Genomic DNA, 12,804 nt, shown 5'->3' with positions numbered 1-12,804 from the left:
CACAATTTACCTGTAAACGTAATCTCCATATTGTCTTAAATTATTTTTATTTAATTTCAGCCACTTGCCCATGGCTTCTAGATACAGGTGTAGGGGAATTATGATCCCAGTTGCCTAAATGAAGAAATACAGAGCTAGATATGATCAGCATGTTGATGACGTCCAACTAGGAAGTTCCAGACACTCTCTCTCAGTGACTTCATGCAGATGTAACAGTATCAGGGACAGGACATTTTTCTTCAGGCCATTTGGCAACCGTAGTCCAGACATGACTCATCCAGTGAGCTGGAACACAGAATGAAAATGGTCCAGAGTCAATGCATCATCTAGAAATGACGGGAGTTTCTCTGTCACTATACATTCAATCAGCTTTCCTAAATAGGAAATATTGGTCTAAAATCAGGTAGCTTATTTACATAATAATAGCCTTTAAAATGAGTGCTGCTGCTTAAGCAGCATTTTTAAAAACCTGCACATCTCTAAAGCCAATTGGAAGCCTTGCTCAGCAAAAGCCCTCTTGGCCCTGCCCATGTTCTAAGAACACTTGGTGAGTGCCAAGTAAGGGGTTGGCAGGCAGGCACCTTAGCACCCATATGTACCATACTGGGGTCCCTTAGGTTTGGGGTTTTTTTCCGCTTGAACCATCTTTGTGTTCTTGCTGGTGTCCTGCTGCAGAAAACTAAGAGATAACACTTGGAGTTATCACAGTGAATTATTTAGGCATCTAGTTCTTCCTGGCCATTCACACCCATCGATTTCCACTTCATACATGTTGGAACAGGCCTGCAATCCCTTCTTCTTCCTCTAGCCTTTCTGTCACTTTATAAAGAAAATGAATAAAACGAAGTGTGTGTGAGGAGGGAAGAACATGGCACCGAAGCTGATACAGCTGCCACATTCTGATGCCTCCACCCACAGTGAAAAGCACATTTGTAAACGCATGAATTGGGCCATAGGAGCTATGCTGAAAGTTTTTTAATTAATGCTCCTTCTCTGCCTCCTTGCTTGTTAGGAAAATGTTGGGGGAACATGTGTAGCACAGAGAAAGAGTCAGACAAATCAGCTTCTTTGCTTTCAGGGGAATAGTTTGTCCAGTTTTAGGTTTAGTAAGTAACATGGAAATGATCATTTTATGAATCTCTAGTGTCCTTGCTCTCATTAGAAGGCTCCATGCTCTATTGGTTAAAAGCATTTTCAGCTTTAGTTTTTCCCCTGAAATGAATCTAGTAATCATCTGTTGTGTGGCACATTGAAGGCTTTTTCAGACAAGGTTATTCTCAAAATGCGTAGTATGAGTTTTTAAAAAAATGTAAGACAGTCTACAGCAGTAGATAATAATTGCTCTGTATACTGTTGAGATGTTCAGCATATTTTCAAGAAAATGTTTATTGTTTAAATGGTAGTTTTGGTAATAGTTAATATGTTATATGTTTAATGATAATACATTATCGGAGAATTCAGTGTTACAGGATTTAACTTAATATCCAAACATGTGGGCAGTCCAAAGTATATTTTCCAACTTGTCTGAAGCCAAAATTAAGAGGCATGTGATAGAGTAACATAGGTGCAGTAGTCTGTATCTCTCTGTCAAAAACTGGGTATATATCTGCATTATTTCTTATAGAAAACAAATACATTTATGCCATTTGAATCCATAACTGTTAGAAATATGACAATTATATATTCACTAAATTACAAATGATGCATTTTATGTTGTTACATCAGTAAAATGAAGTTAGGTTTGATAGAAAAGAGGTATTGCTTATATATCAATTTTTCCTCAAATTTATGTTTGTTTCATTTATTCCTCATGCCTTGAAAATGTCCAGAAATATTTTGTATGAAGGCAAGCTACAGTTCCTGGCTGGAAGGTATTGTTTACCTTAGTGAGTACCAATGTAGATATAACATTTTACGAAATGATAATATTGTCAAGGAAATTCAGTCTTTTGCATTGTACTATTTAATATCCAACAAGATGTTGCAAGAGCTTTTCCACAGCAAAATGAAGGTTCTTTCCAGAAATAGTAATCTGATCAAAGATTTCCAGACTTCCAGCTTCTTGTGTGTACTGTCACTGTAATCTCTTGACTTGGCATTATAAAGCTAGGAGATTGTGATTTTGGGGAAATTCAAACCACTGTTCCCTCTTTTTCAGCTCATGACTACATGAAATGTAATCTGGTCTGTAGTGGAACTCTGCGGGAGAATGAATGCAGAGGAGCTGGAGCTATTGGGTGACTCCAAGTACAGAAACTACGTGGCAGCTGTTGACAAAGCCCTGAAAAGCTTTGAGTACTCCAGTGAGTGGGCTGATTTAATCTCATCACTTGGAAAGCTAAACAAGGTATAACGGAGATGCCCTCAGAAGTATAAGAAAGACTGGGTGAAATACATCTAAAACTTTGAGAAGAGATCAAAAAATGATTTAATTATAAAAGTTTATAAGGTCTGGATATTTTCCCCAGAATTATTTGAAGAGTGGTCTGGCAACTTAGTTAAAGGTCCAGTTCTTGCTTAGCACAGTCATGGTCAAAATTCTGAGGGGTTCATTTTTTATGTTAAAGAAAAGAATATTCATGAAGCTGCCTTAGGAGTCGGGTCATTGGTCTATCAAGGTCAGTATTGTGTAGTCCGACTGCCCTTGGCTCTCCAGAGTCTCAAAAAAAGATTTTGTCACTATTTTGTCTTAAGTCACTATTGATCCTTTAAACTAGAGATGCCGAAGTTACAACCAGGACCTTCTGCATGCCAAGGGCCGTTTCTGCACGGCCACCTCTATGCGCTACGCCTTGGCGAGAGTTTAAGCCCGGCGATGGGGGTGGGAGCTCTGCTCGCCTGGAAGTGTCGCGAAAGCAGGCAACGAAAGACGGCAGAAGGCAGGCGGCTCCTTACCGCAGAACCGCCTCTACCTCCCAGCCCCGCGATGTCCTCCTGCGTCATTAGCCTGCGAGGCGTGTAGCCCGCCCATGCGCTGCCCTCCGACCCCTGGAGGTGAGGAGGGACGAATATTAGGCGAACTCTGGCGACTACCCAGGCGGCAGGCGGTAAAGATGAAATGGCGAGGCGTCTTCCCTGCGGCGGTTCGCACCCGGTTAGCGCAGCACAGGAAGGCGATCCCTCTAACAACAACCCACTTTAAAGGGTTACATGTTGTTTGCAGAAGCTTGACAGCGCCCGCCCTGGGGAGGGAAGGAGCCTGCCTCGGAGTGCGCCGCTGCTGCATTGCAGCAGCGGCATTATGCTGAAGCGGCGGCCTGGGAGAGCCTTTTTTGGCGCCCCCAGGCGTTAGTTAAAAGCGGCCCGATGTCAGAATGCGGCCAAGGAGACACTCTACTACTGAGCCAAAACCTAGGATGGCCAACTTCCAGGTGCTGTTTGAAGATTTCCTGCCATTACAACTGATCCACAGACAACAGAGAGCAGTTCTGGGGTGGGTGGGGGGTGCTGCTGCTTTGGAGGGTGGACTCTATGGCATTATATACTAGTGAGGTCCCTTCCCCAGGCTCCATCCTGGACACAACACCAAGTAATTACAAAAAAAATGCCAAAACTACATAGCAGACAAGCAAAACAGAATAACAGAACTGTTTCCCATACTTAACAATTTACAGTTGCAAAGGAGACGAACAGCCCAATCACAAGCCCCTGGCGGCTGGGGATGATTCCCCTGCCACACCACCTATAGAGAGCTTTCAGTAGGTGTGGGGGGAGGGGAGCACTGAAACACACACCCCAGTCCTCCATAGGGCTAAAATGGAGTAACACCACCCTTTTAGGTGGCGTAAGTCCCATGCCCTGGCTGTGGCATACCTGGCTTGAAAGTCTAGGTGGAAGCCAAGTACAGTCAGCTCTACCCCCAGGAAACCCTGGTCTGCTCTCTCCTTCAGTGGCATTTGCTTGGATGCCAGCGTAGCTCTGCAGTGGCACACACATTCAGGTTTCACTGCTGCAGAGCTGTGTGGTGCCCAGGCACTGACATTCTTGCCTCTTCTGCCGGTGGGGGTGCCCCTAACACTGGTGGAGGGGGCAGATGTTCTGGCGTGGCCCCATGTTGCATCCAAGTGGTAATCTCCCCTGGATTGGACCATAAGGAAATTTTCAAACGTAACTTTTTTGAAAAACATGTATCTTAGATGTTGTGAATGCAAACAAGTGTTTGAAAACTTATTCAGTAGAGAGCCGCTGCTGGCAAGAACCTCCCATTCAGTGTAGACTCAACAACAAGTGCCGGGTTCTGGGATGTGGGTGAAATGGATTCCAGTCCAAAGGAGTTCTTTCTCTACTGCCTTTCCTCCAAGGCATGAAAGTATGAAAGCTCATGTGCACATTATATAATTTGCTGACCAATTTTCTTTATAATCATTAAAAATAACGTGCGTGAATGTTTAATAAAGTCAAATGTGTAGTTGAGAGAGGTGAGTGAGACTGTGGTAGGACTGCCAACTCTGGTTTGGGAAATACCTGGAGATTTTGGAGTCAGGTGGCTTCTACTGACAATCTGTTATTCTGCCCTGTGACCAGGCAGCTTCTTTAAGCCCACCTAATTAAGGGGAAATGGTACACGTATATTTTACATGAATGAATATGTTCAGAAGACTGTTTCTCCTATGAGAAAGTTACAGGTAAGATTGCCAGCTTCCCTCTGGGGGCGGCGGATGATTGTTGTCCACCATCGCTCAACTGGATGGCAGGAGGAAATGCCTGGACAAAATGGTGTGTGTGTGTGTGTGTGTGTGTGTGTGATTGGTGTTCTTTGTGCACCAGTGTCACTTCTGGTGGGACCTGGAAGTGATGTTGTCACATTGCGTGACACTTCATCATTAGCACAAAATGTGGCGGTTAAACCGTAGCGTTTGGGGGGAGATGTTAGAGCATCACACACACATCCTGACACGGTGATGTCACTTCTGTGCCATGTCAGGAGCGACGCCAGCTTCACTCCCCCTACAGTGCTGAAGTCCCCACCTCGCCCTTCTCCCACCAGTTGTGAGTCTGTGTCAGGCAACTGTAGTTGCAGCCCTGCTTATTCTGATAATTGGAGTGTTATTTTATGACAGACTTTTTTTCAGTATATACTACTCTTATGTTCATATGTTCCTTGGCCTACTGTGAATGAATTGTATAATCTTGTTTGCTTTCTGTGCCTTAGAGAACAAGGCAGCTTAATAATCAGGGATGTATTTGACTGAGTTGTAATAAATCATTAATCTTTATCATTTTCCTGAAGTGTATTTGTGTGAAGCTAGATACATTTTAAGTTTCTTTCTTTTTAAAACTGGTTATTGGAATGCTTAAAATGAATGGATTTTTCCCCCCGTTAGGTTCTACATAACAATGCAAAGTATCAAGTAGTACCAAAAAAGCTGACTGTGGGAAAGCGCCTTGCACAATGCCTTCATCCTGCCTTGCCAGGCGGGGTGCACCGGAAGGCACTTGAGACGTATGAGATTATCTTCAAAATCATTGGGCCCAAGCGTCTGGCCAAAGATCTCTTCCTGTACAGGTAAAAGCTCTGACAGAGTCATTGTATTTTGAATGTTAATCTTAATTGTTTGCTTGTTCATTCTAAATTAATATTGTTAGAACCTTTTATAGGTACCACAGAAAATTCCATATCTTTCAGGGTCTCCAAGTGGCAACCTCAGCAGACATATGTGTGATCACATATGTGGCTACTGGTTTGCAACGTGTACAGCCTGGTGTGCATGAATCTCTCACTGTTTGTGGTTTTGTGCACCTGATTGCGCGAAGGAATTTAGCAGTAAGACTGTCACTAATATAGCAAAAAATGAAATCACAGATTTCTTCTGTAGAGAGATAGATGCAAATGGATTCGAAGGCATAGCTGTTTTGAAACTGTGTTCAAGATGTTTTGTAGTTGTGTACAGTAGCTAAAGACAATGGACTTTTGCATAAAAATGTAAAAACTACTTTGAAATGAAGAGTGATAGCAGAAGTCAAAAGCTGAGCACAGGATATTCTTCCGCAGTGCTGAAAACGAGTCCTTTTTCCATATCTAACCTTAATGGTTGTTGTAATCCAGGAATGGGCATTGGTATTACCATTCTTCTGGCTGTGTGGCTGTTATTAGTTTAGTATGCCATTATGACATAAAAGAGGATCTCAGAATAGAATAACCACTTCCTTACCTGCTATGATTTTTTTAAATTAAATCTTTTCTACTGTTACTTTCATTAGCTTTTGATGGGTGGATATTCCTATGGTTTTCTTTGCCATTTTGTAACAGCAAAATCTTAGCTGGCTTTTAGATACGAGGGCACATGAAATGCTGTGGCTTAGTGCAGTTTTGTTGCATAACTCACCCTAAGGGCAGCCTTCTTGCAAGAGGAAGTAATCTTGCGAGAGTTCAGGAGTTCAGGAAGCCTATAGGGTAAGCAAGTCTTACCACAGTCTTTTTAAAGATAGCAGAGTTGATAAAGAGGGCTCCTGGGCCAGTAGCCCCAAGGCAAAGCATAGCGAGACAGTGGTGCCTAGAGCTACCACTGGTGATATTCTGATGTAACAGTTACAGTAAAAATTTTGGACTAATGTATATCCCAGGCAACACTTATTTTTAACCTGCAGCTCTTTAAAGAAAGCTGTGGTTTCTTCATTACCAAACATAACCCCGTCTCAATAATGTTCAGCTTCCTGAGGGATTTGCAGTTAATAAGTGTGAACAGTATTTCACTCAAGTGTCTACATCCAGGCAATGGAGAAGTGGAGAAGTGTTAGTAGCACCTTTCCCCACACAGTTCATTTGCCTTGCTCAGAGGGCTAGAGTATCCGGTTCTATGCCAACTAGGCCTGAGTGCTGATAAACGTTATTGATAAATTTCAGGGGTTTTTTCTTTAATCAGTTGGCTTTATTTGGCTTTACAGAAAATGTTTAGGTTAAAAAAAGCCAAAGAGAGCCCCATGCCTCGCTGAGCCTGCCCAGTGCAGCACAGAGTTCTGTCTACCTGCTGAGGCAGGGGTTTAGAAAGCCTCGGTGGAGGACAGAGAGCTCTACATACTGCGTTGAGACTGCCCAGCATGGCAAGAAGATCTCTGTCTCCCCCCCGCCCTCCCCCCCCGCCCTCCGCCGCCCGCTAGCTCTAAAGTCCATGTGGGCTTGGAAAATGGCGGCCAGGGTGGGGTTTAAAAAGCCGAAAAAGCCGGATGTTATTCGGTTTCTTCATCTCCAGATATATTCAGACTTTTGAATACACCTAGCTTTTTTAATCAGTAAAAGACCCCCCCCATCCCCCCAAAAAGCTGAAATGGCTTTTTTATAGTTTTTCTGTAATTTGGATGTGCTGAATCACCAAGCTAATGCCAACTGCATGCTCTGTTTGTGTGTGTATGAATGACCGTGCAATCCTAAGCAAAATTAAACCCTCTAAACACACTGACTGCAGGGGACCTGGAAGGTTAGCAGCTGCGCTTAGGATGTACTGCTAGAGAGGCGCCTTTTTGTAATTATTTCTATGTGGCAAAAATTATAATATGAAGCAAGCCCATATTAACCTCATGTGTCTGCTTTTTATTTTCATAGTTCTGGGTTGTTTCCTCTCCTTGCCAATGCTGCTATGTCTGTCAAACCAGCATTACTCAGCCTGTACGAAGTCTATTATCTTCCTTTGGGCAAAACACTGAAACCCGGCCTGCAGGGTTTGTTAACGGGGATCCTTCCTGGCTTGGAAGAGGGCTCAGAGTATTATGAGAGGTAAGGCAGTAGATGATTGCAACATTAGTATTATTTGAAAAACTTGCTAACTGGAATTTTCTAGAGAGCTAGTGCTGTATAGTAATTAAAGTGCCAGGTCTCTGCTTGGTCATGGGACTCTGTGGGTAATGTTGGACCAGTTCCTCTCTATTCTGATGCACGGTATTCCTCAACCAGTGCCTAAACACCAGCAGCCTGTTGTGACGGTTTTGCTGTTTTTAACAGTGCACTAGAGGATACTCAATAAATATATTCACTTAATAAATTCTTGTCCTATGGAGAAGGTAAAAACCCCAGAGCCCATCAGCCAATTAGCTCTGCGTAAAATTCCTTCCTGGCCCTGTTGACCAGCAACCTCCTGTAGTCATTGCAAAGGATTAGCAGTCACACAGAAATCACAGGCATGGGGTTTGGTCTTTGCTCAGGAAGAGTTGCTGAATGCCAAGCATCTCATCAGCCTGCTTCTCTCAGTTTGAGCTGGGTACCGGAGAGATGTCTACAGCCTGCAGGTCTGTGTGCCTCACCCATCCTGTGGTGGACTCACCTCCAGGGCAGCCCCCAGAAAGCTGCTTGAGAGCTGACTGAGTGACAGCCAGTGCTGAGCCCAGTTGCCTAAAGTCGTCCTTGTCCCTCCCCTGCCAATGATGTCCCAGCTGATGCCAAAAACTACTGTACTTTTCCCAGCTCTGCAATATCCTTTTTGAGATACAGTGACCAGAACTGTGTACAGTATCCCAAAGGAGGTCATGCTACAGATCTTACAGTGGTATTATAATATTGGCCATTTTCTTTTCAATCCCCTTTTCTGATCATCTCCAACATAAAGTTTGACTCTGGGTTGATACTTTCCTTGGGTTACCTGCTAATGACCCAAAAATCTCTTTCTTTCTCAATCACAGCAAGTTCAGACCCCATTATCATGTACGTTAAGCTGGAATTTTTTGTTCCGATGTGCATTACCTTATACTTATTGATATTTCATTTGCTGGATTGTCGCTCGCATTGTGGAGATCCTCCTGAAGCTCTTTTTGGGCATCCTTGGTTTTCACCCCCCTGAATAATTTTGGGACATCCCAATACTTGGCTATTACACTGCTCACCCATGCCCCAGAACACTTATGAACAAATTAAATGAGAGCGAGACCATGTGATGGATGTCAAAATCATCATGTGGCACTTTTGGCGATGATCTTTGGTTTGAAACAGTTACAAGCAGTAAAGTGGTTACGAAGCTCCTTTCAGTTTCACAGGACAGGTTCTGGTGTGTTATGGCAGTCAGCAGCTCCAAGACAAAAAGCTCAGTATTCAAAAGGGCTGGTATGAACAGCAGTGAGCAGCAGTGGCATAGTGGCTAAGAGCAGGTGCACTCTGATCTAGAGGAACTGGGTTTGATTCCCAGCTCTGCCACTTGAATTGTGGAGGCTTATCTGGGGAATTCAGATTAGCCTGTGCATTCCCACACATGCCAGCTGGGTGACCTTGGGCAAGTCGCAGCTTTTCGGAGCTCTCTCAGCCCCACCTACCTCACAGGGTGTTTGTTGTGAGGGGGGAAGGGCCAGGAGATTGTAAGCCCCTTTGAGTCTCCTACAGGAGAGAAAGGGGGGATATAAATCAAAACTCTTCTTCTTCTCTTCTAGGAAATTCTTGGATGTGTGCTTGTGTTCTGTATCATCAAGTTGCTCTCATCTTATGGCAGCCCAATGAATGAATGGCCTCCACAACATCCTAACATTACGAACCTTGCTTAGGTCTTGCAAACTGAAGCCATGGCTTCCTTTATTGAAGCAGACCATCTCATGTTGGGTCTTCCTCTTTCCTGGCACTATTGGCTTTTCCATTGAGTCATCTTTTCATGGTGTGACCAAAGTATGATAGCCTCAGTTAGCCATGTTAATTTCTAGAATTCAGGCTGGATTTGATCTACAACCCACTTATTTGTCTTTTGTCTATCATGCACAGGTGTCAAACTCAGGCCCTTCAGGTGTTCATGGACTAAAATTCCCATCAGCCCATGCCAGCAGGACCAATTGGCCATGCTAGCAGGGGCTGCTGGGAATTGTAGTCCATGAACACCTGGAGGGCCTGAGTTTGACACCTCTAGATGGTGTCCATAAAACTCTCTCAGCTCTCTCTCTCTCTCAGCCCTACCCACCTCACAGGGTGTTTGTTGTGAGGGGGGAAGGGAAAGGAGTGTGTCAGCCCCTTTGAGTCTCCTATAGAAGAGAAAGGGGGATATAAATCCAACTCTTCTTCTTCTCCTCCCACACTCCATTTCAGATGAATCAATTTTCTTCCTGTTAGCTTTCTTCACTGTTCAGTTTTCACACATGTACGTAGTAATGAGGAGCAGATGGCAGGCCCGTGTCGAGAAGTTTTCTCTTCTTCCTGGTAACAAATTGATGTTGCTTTTTTCTTTGTTTTTTTAATTGTGAAAATAAAAGCCAGTTTGTGTGAGAATGGGATTGCCCTGTTCCCCTCTGACCTGTTCATTTTTCTGCTCACTTCTCATCCCTTGGGCTTCATGCAGAACCAACACTTTGCTGGAGAAAGTAGCTGCTGTGGTGGACCAATCAGCTTTCTACAGTGCGCTCTGGGGTAGTCTTTTGACTAGCCCTGCTGTTCGGCTGCCCGGAATCACTTACGTCCTCTCCCATCTGAACAGGAAGCTTTCCATGGAAGACCAGCTTTACATCATAGGCAGTGACATTGAATTGATGGTAAGAGCCAGTAAAGATGAATGCAGCGCAATTCCCTAGTCCCAGTCACTTGTCTTCATAATCTCTTGAAGTCCTTGTCCTATAAAGAAATCATTCTGGTGCATTTCATAGCAACAGCTGAATTGCCGGATTTTGAATATTAGATCCCCCCCCCTTGAAAACAAGATACATTCCGTAAACAGCAAAATCTGAGAATACTTGAATAGTTTCATGATTCATCAGGCTAAATCACAGACACCACCCCCCTCCACCCCCGTTTAGGTTTTTATGTACTGTATTATTCATTTAGTATTTGCTTAAATATTCCTGATGGAAATCGGCGAACTCAACTTTCTTTCTTTTACTTCCTTTAAACCCCCCCTCTTTTTTACTTGAAGGGGACCCCAAGAGCTTTACAATATTCTCCCCACCTCAGTTTTATTCTCTGTGAGATAGGTGAAGGTGAGTCTGTGCAGCTGGCCTAGGGTCACCCAGCAAGATTGCAGTGCAGAATGGGGATTCAAATCGGGGCTTCCCAAATTCTAGTCCAGCACTCTAACTACTACACCACGCTGTGCTTAACTTTGGTTGGTTGCCGCTGAAAAGTAACTTATTCCATTGTTTAGTGTTTGAGCTGAGATATTAAGGGCAAGGTGTTGGATCCTACTGTCCACAGACAATCTTCCCTAGGGGCTCCCCTGAAAACTCTCAATGCTGAGAGTTGGAAGATCCTCATGGTCAAAATGCTGTGCCATAGTAAGGAAGATGACTTGGGTGAAAGTGCCCCCACTATGTCATTGCAAGAGTTTCTTCTGATCCCCCCCCCCCCTTTCCTTGACAATTTGTTCAGGATGGAGAGGGAAGATGGGGAACGTCTGTCTCCATTAGCCCCTTCTGCTTGTGGATAATAAGGTCTTTTATTATGTAATTTGATACTAGTTTGCTACATATTTTTCAGTTCTTTTTGTTTAAACATTTCTTTTTTATAATAACACGTATACCTTTAATACACCCACGCATGAAACTGCATTATACTGAGTCAGCCCGCTGGTCTGTCAGGGCCCGTGTTACCTACTCTGGCAGCAGCAGTCTAGAGTCTCAGACAGAGTGTCTTTCTTACTATCTGGCGCTTTCCCTAGAGGGTAGATTGAATCTGGGATGTTCTGCATGCAAAGCGGATGCTCTGCCAGTGATCTGTGGCTCCTCTCCAACACTGGAAAAATCAATATGTTTGACTGCGTGCGTTTGAGAACAAGTAAAACTGCATTGCTGCTTATATTTGTATATAATTTTATTTCAGGTAGAAGCAGTAAGCACTTCAGTGCAGGATTCTAGTGTCTTAGTTCAAAGAAGTACGCTGGACCTAATACTCTTCTGTTTCCCATTCCACATGAGTCAGGTAAAATAAATAAATGTTCAGATAATTACTCTGTGTAAGTATATATGTGTGTGTTCGTACACTAGTCATGTGTGCAAATTTCAGCCACACTTTTTAAAGATTTCCCCACTTGAGAATAACATAATCCAATGAATAAACCCACGCCCAGGCTCTGTTTTTCTGAAACATTTCCTTACCCTGAAATACCTCTTCTGAGGTCCAAAGGGTGTCTTAAGGAGTGTCTTAAGCTTCTGTAGGAAAGCACTTTCACACGCACTGAATGAGGCATTTTCAGTGCACTTTGCAACTGGATTTTACTGTGTGGGATGGCAAAATCCACTTGCAAATGATTTCTAAAGTGTGTTGAGAGTGAATTGAAAATGCATGAGTCAGTGCATGTTATAGCTCCCAAAGAGCCAATTTCCCCTTTCCATTAAAGTGAAAGATGACCTGCTGGATCATCTGGTGCTGAGTGGATGCAAGAAAGTTGGAAATTGAAGTGTCTGCAGCCCTTTGGGTCTAAGTCCTGCTTTTTAGCCAGTTAGTGACTTCAAGTATAAACATAATAAAGTATCACCTGAAGTTTCCTGTCAGCATTACAAACGATCCTGGAAATCTGCAAATTTACTTCATAGCTGATTTGAAAACAGCTGAATTTTTTTTTACATGATATATCTTGATCCAATACAGTGGGCTTGCCAAAAAAAACAAATACAAGGCTTCTTCCTTTGTTGAATGGAGAAGTTTTGTACATGCATAAGCTTTCCTGCTTCAGGCAGACATTGCTGGGTCATGCATATAAAGTTGAGGTAATGCATTAATTTTCATAGCACCTGCTATGTTCTGTTTAGGTATCCATTGAACATTTGGTAATAAGTAATATTGGATTTATATACTAGGCTCTATATACTAGGCTCTTTTTTCCCCCTTTCACCTTCTTGACCATTTTCTTGCGGTGCTGCTATTACTGCTCATTTGAACTTTGGGTTATAGGACAATTTAAATAATGTTGTGAGTGG

At 43.3% G+C, this 12,804-nt stretch overlaps 1 protein-coding gene across 5 annotated transcripts in view; it reads left to right on the top strand.

Annotated features, from left to right (window-relative positions):
• The window catches only part of DOP1A (DOP1 leucine zipper like protein A), a 72,095-nt gene that overhangs the window by 10,720 nt on the left and 48,571 nt on the right, over nt 1–12,804 (top strand). For 4 of the 5 annotated variants that reach the window (XM_048495309.1, XM_048495327.1, XM_048495301.1 and 1 more), the window contains exons 2-6: nt 2,159–2,347; nt 5,325–5,506; nt 7,541–7,711; nt 10,239–10,428; nt 11,708–11,806. In XM_048495309.1, the coding sequence (XP_048351266.1) occupies nt 2,210–2,347; nt 5,325–5,506; nt 7,541–7,711; nt 10,239–10,428; nt 11,708–11,806 (780 nt within the window). In that variant the 5' untranslated portion in view covers nt 2,159–2,209. Of the gene's footprint in view, nt 1–2,158; nt 2,348–2,601; nt 2,619–5,324; nt 5,507–7,540; nt 7,712–10,238; nt 10,429–11,707; nt 11,807–12,804 lie in introns of those variants that run through there. The other variant, XM_048495336.1, reaches the window with a different exon arrangement.

The sequence above is a fragment of the Sphaerodactylus townsendi genome, linkage group LG01 (assembly GCF_021028975.2).
Source record: "Sphaerodactylus townsendi isolate TG3544 linkage group LG01, MPM_Stown_v2.3, whole genome shotgun sequence".
NCBI classification, from domain to species: Eukaryota; Metazoa; Chordata; class Lepidosauria; order Squamata; family Sphaerodactylidae; genus Sphaerodactylus; species Sphaerodactylus townsendi.
The sequence above is the reverse complement of the archived record's forward strand: the minus strand, read 5'-3'. Positions and strand labels throughout refer to the sequence as shown.